The sequence below is a fragment of the Scylla paramamosain genome, chromosome 44 (genome assembly GCF_035594125.1).
Source record: "Scylla paramamosain isolate STU-SP2022 chromosome 44, ASM3559412v1, whole genome shotgun sequence".
NCBI classification, from domain to species: Eukaryota; Metazoa; Arthropoda; class Malacostraca; order Decapoda; family Portunidae; genus Scylla; species Scylla paramamosain.
The window spans coordinates 4,207,515-4,212,514 of NC_087194.1; the positions used below are offsets into that span (position 1 = coordinate 4,207,515).

General features: G+C 39.5%; 2 protein-coding genes across 7 annotated transcripts in view; both read right to left on the minus strand.

Moving 5' to 3' along the window:
• Positions 1-5,000, minus strand: part of LOC135094124 (uncharacterized) — a 103,234-nt gene that overhangs the window by 7,358 nt on the left and 90,876 nt on the right. The window lies entirely within an intron of this gene.
• The window catches only part of LOC135094120 (rhotekin-like), a 27,576-nt gene that overhangs the window by 138 nt on the left and 22,438 nt on the right, over positions 1-5,000 (minus strand). For all 3 annotated transcript variants that reach the window (XM_063993922.1, XM_063993924.1, XM_063993923.1), the window contains exons 2-5: positions 2,129-2,349; positions 1,327-1,425; positions 657-767; positions 1-76 (exon numbers count right to left, since the gene is read on the minus strand). The exon at positions 1-76 is cut by the window's left edge. In XM_063993922.1, coding sequence (XP_063849992.1) covers positions 1-76; positions 657-767; positions 1,327-1,425; positions 2,129-2,349 — 507 coding nt within the window. The remainder of the gene's footprint in view (positions 77-656; positions 768-1,326; positions 1,426-2,128; positions 2,350-5,000) is intronic.

A 5,000-nucleotide genomic window follows, 5' to 3' on the forward strand; every position in this document is an offset into this window, starting at 1 on the left:
GGCCATGCTAAGGTCATTCTGTAAGACGTGGCTGTACACCTCCATCTTGCACTCGAAACTGGCTGGGATGTTGTTGCTGCAAAAGAAATGGGAAGGTGATGGGTTGGTCACGATTGTTGCTGTAAGAGGAGGAATGGGTAAAGGTGATGGTTGGCTGGGATATTGTTGCTGTAGAGGAATGGGTGTACGAAAGTGATGGTTGGCTTGGGTGAAGGGTGTCGGAAGGTGATGGGTTGGCTGGAATGTGTTGTAGTGGGAGAAATGGGTGTAGTGGAGTGATGGTTGTGGTGTTGTATGAGTAATGGGTGTGTGATGAAGTGGAAATAGTGTAATACACCTTGGAGTGTGTGTGAGAGAGAGAGAGAGAGAGAGAGAGAGAGAGAGAGAGAGAGAGAGAGAGAGAGAGAGAGAGAGAGAGAGAGAGAGAGAGAGAGAGAGAGAGAGAGAGAGAGAGAGAGAGAGAGAGAGAGAGAGAGAGAGAGAGAGAGAGAGAGAGAGAGAGATTGTAGTGTTGTTTTGAAAGTAATGCATGATGTAACAAAAAAAAATAATAATAATCTTTTTGAGTGTTGTGAAAATATGAAAGAGATAGATAATTTCAGGACTCCCTCCCACTCCACCCCCCCCCACACACACACACAGACAAACAAACTTACAACACAATAATGTCATCGAAGCAAATGTCCGTCATGGAACGATCAATAGGGTTCACCATCACTGTGTCGTAAATTTCTGTGCCAATCTTGAGCAGAACAAACACTGCGAACCTGTGAAGAAGAGGAGGAGGTCATTAGCAGGAGGAGGAGGAGGAAGGAGAGGATGTTGGAAGATAATAAAACAAAAGAAAAAGACCATAAAAAAAAAAAATCATAAACACACACTACAAGAAGACAAATTAATGTGAAAAACAACAAGAGATCAGAAACAAGCTTATAGATACACTGATGAGAGAGAGAGAGAGAGAGAGAGAGAGAGAGAGAGAGAGAGAGAGAGAGAGAGAGAGAGAGAGAGAGAGAGAGAGAGAGAGAGAGAGAGAGAGAGAGAGAGAGAGAGAGAGAGAGAGAGAGAGAGAGAGAGTAAATGAAGACCAAAAGGATTTATACAAGGACGAAAACAAGGCAGAGATGAGTAAGAGAAGACCAGAGGCAAGATTATTAGACACACTGAAAGAAGAGAGAGCCAGGAGTGAGCAAATAAAGACCAAAAACATTTATACAAGTGCCAAAACAAGGGAGAGATGACTTAAAGAGACCAGAGGCAAAATTATCAAGCACTGAAGGGGAAGAATGGCAGGGGTGACTTGGAAAGACTCAGGGGGGACCTTACCTTCTGTAGTCGCCACGGTTCTTGAAATGGTCACTGTCCTTCCAGATGAGGGGCATGCGCAAGTCAGACAGACACACACGGGCCAGGGAAGGTTGTGACCTGCAATGGGGAGGTCACACAAGTTCAGGAAGTGAAGGAAATGTGTTAAAATGATGTTTTTTGTGTTTTTTTATGGGTATTTTTAATGACCTGACATGGGGAAATATACACAGGTCAGGGTGGGGTGTGACCTGCAATGGGGCATGGAACCAAGGTCACATGAGGTCACACAAAGTCTAATTAGGTACAATGAAGGAAATGTGACAAAGGAAATGAAGAACTTGAGAGAAAATGAAAGAAAATAGAAAAAAAAAATGTTTGTCAGATTTATTCATTTATTTATTATTTTTTTGAGCAGTTTTCTCTAATAAGAATAAAGAAAATTAAAGAAAATGAGAAACAATAAGATGTTTGAGGGAGCTTATGGCAGACATATCTATTCATTAAGAGAAATTTTCCCTAACAAGACTAAACATGAGAGAACAAACAAACAAATAAATAAATAAATAAATAAATAAATAAATAAATAAATAATAAAAAAGTGCCCATGGGAATTTTCAGCTAATTTTTTACTTTTATTATTATTAGTAGTAGTAGTAGTGGTGGTAGTAGTAGTAGTAGTAGTAGTAGTAGTAGTAGTAGTAGTAGTAGTAGTAGTAGTAGTAGTAGTCATTATTATTATCTCATTTTATTTATTTATTTATTTTTCCCCATAAGAGTCTACGGTATACCAGCAGACAGACACACAGACATGCAAACCCACCCCTGGGGCACCACTTGGGGGCAGGCTCGGCGCCGTTGCAGCTCCGCCATGTAGGCTGTCATGCGCTCGTTGGACGTGAGAAGGTTCTTAGCGGCCTCCAACGTGTGGGGCAGGTTGGTGGTGCGGCCGCTACCCCCCGCCCCCCCACACGCCGCCAGTAGCTTGGTGGTGCCCTCCCGCATCTTGATCTCCAGCGCGATTCTCTGCTCCAGGTCATACTCCTGCAGAAGGGGGAGAGAGAGAGAGGGTTAGGAGTGCTTGATTAGGTTCCTCTTTTTCTGGTCACACTGCTGCAGAAGGGAGAGAGGGAGGGTGTAAGGACGGCTTCTGATAACAATCCTCTATTTTTCTGGTTACACTCCTGCAGAAGAGAGAGAAGGTGTTAAGACTGTTTTTCTGGTCATGTTCCTGCAGTTAGGACTATTCTGGTCATACTCCTGCAGAAGGGAGGGACAAGGAGGGTGTTATGAGATCAGACGTGGTAATACTGCCTGGTGTCGTTCTGATCATATTCCTGAAGAAGGGAGAAGTTTGGTGTGTTCTTACTGGCAGAAGGGAGAGGATACAGGTGTTAGTACTGAATGAAGAGAGAGATTAGGAGATGTAAGTACCGTCAGGCATTTTCTGGCCATACTACAGCAGAAGGGAGGGACTAAAAAAAACAAATAATGGTAGAAGGGAGATTAGATTAGCATTTTCTAGTCATACTCCTGCAGAAGGGAGAGATTATGTGTTTATGCTGTCTACGAGGCCTCATGTCTCCTCGCACATCCATCCTACCCTTCCGCCTCCCAGCTGGCCTTCCTCGCCTATCAACACCTTCATCTTGACTCGTTTTATTTACAAACTCGTCTCTTCATGCTCTCATTATGGCTAAACTACCTTCGTTCACCATACAGAGGCAGAAAACGAGGATAATAATGGGTTTGTGCCTCCTTTTACTGTTACAAACAACAATTTCACCACTTTTCATCTATTTATTATTGTTATTTTTATTTTATTTATGAACTCTTCTCTTCATGCTCTCAATATTATATTAGTTCAGCAAGCACTGACACAGAAAACGGGAGAATAATGAGTTTGTGGCTTATTCTATTATTAAAAACACGAATTTAACTTTTTTTTTTTTAGATATATTTATGATTACTATTTTTATTTTACTTACAAATTTATCTCATTCTCCCATTATGGCTAAATTACACGAATCCTCCGTACAATGACACAAGAAATGGGGAGGAATGTGTTAGTGCCTTTTAAATAATATAAAAATTGTAATAACAGTAAAAAAATAAAAATAATAAAAATAAATAAATAAATTCTCGTCATCCTCTCAATACACAAACTGCATCAATCCACCGCACATTGACACAGAAAACGGGAGAAATATGCGTTGAAAACTACACATCATTTCCTTTATTATCGTACCAAGGCCTCTCTCTCTCTCTCTCTCTCTCTCTCTCTCTCTCTCTCTCTCTCTCTCTCTCTCTCTCTCTCTCTCTCTCTCTCATTCACCTCACACACCCATCCCTCCTTCACTGCATGCTATCCTCTATTCGCCCGCCCTTCACTGCTCAGGCCTCACTGCATAAATCAGTAACCCTTTTACACATCATGAATATTGCTGCTTCCACCTCAAGGCAAGTGTCCGCTGTCTAGCTGTAAATGCCTGCCTTCAATGTTATTACGTTTCTAGTCTATTTTCATCTTCTATTAGTTTAACTCCTTTACATATTTATTTATTTATTTTATTTTATTCATTTTTTTTTTCAAGACATCCTCCAGTTTTATACATATGCTTTTTTGTATACCTTTCTTTAGGGGCTGGTACTTCATTGGACTTTTTTTTTTTCGTTTTCTTTGTTGTCCTAGGTTTGTGTCCTTACATAAAAAAAAATACTAATAATATTTATAAAGTAATGTAAATGCTCAAATTGTTCCGATATCTGTTCTTCGCACGGTTAATGTTATTCCTAAACCTGGTGTCTAAACTCAAGCATATTTCTTACACTGAAAAGGTTCTATTAATGACTATCTGTTTTTCGTACTGTGGATTACTGTTCATGAATCTGGTATATAAACTTAAATTAACTCTACGTTCTGTATTAAGCATATTTCTAAACCAACGTCATCTTAAACATGTTGAAAAAATTCCATTACTGTTAATCTATCCATGGTATAGATAATATTGCTTCTAAAACGGTATTTAAGCTTGAGCAAAGTCCAGCAAGCATGTTTTTCAAGTGGTATATTCTTAAACACACTCAAAAGGTTTCCAGTAACGCTAATCTGTTTCTCGTAAAGCTTATTACTTCTTACGTTGTTCAAATCATGCTTCTCGAGTGTATTCTTAAAAACACTCAAAAGGTTCCAATAACGCTAATATGTTCCTGGTATAGATAACATTACTTCTTACGTTCTATACAAATCATTTTCCTCGTGGTGAATTCTTAGACTCTCGAAAGGTTCCAATAATGCTAATCTATTCCCTCGTGGTGAATTCTTAAAGACTCTCGAAAGGTTCCAATAACGCTAATCTATTCCCTCGTGGTGAATTCTTAAAGACTCTCGAAAGGTTCCAATAACGCTAATCTATTCCCTCGTGGTGAATTCTTAAAGACTCTCGAAAGGTTCCAATAATGCTAATCTATTCCTGGTAAAGCTTATTACTTCTTGCGCTCTGTTCGACCCGTGTTTTTTTCAAGTGGTGGACTTCTTAAACACACTTAAAAGGTTCCATTGATATTTATGTTCCTCGTATTGGTAATCTTGCTCCTAAACCTGATATGTAAGCTTCAATTAACTGTATGTTTTGTATTAAGAGTATTATTAATCTAGCGCATTCTTCAACATACTCAGAAGGTTCCAATAATGC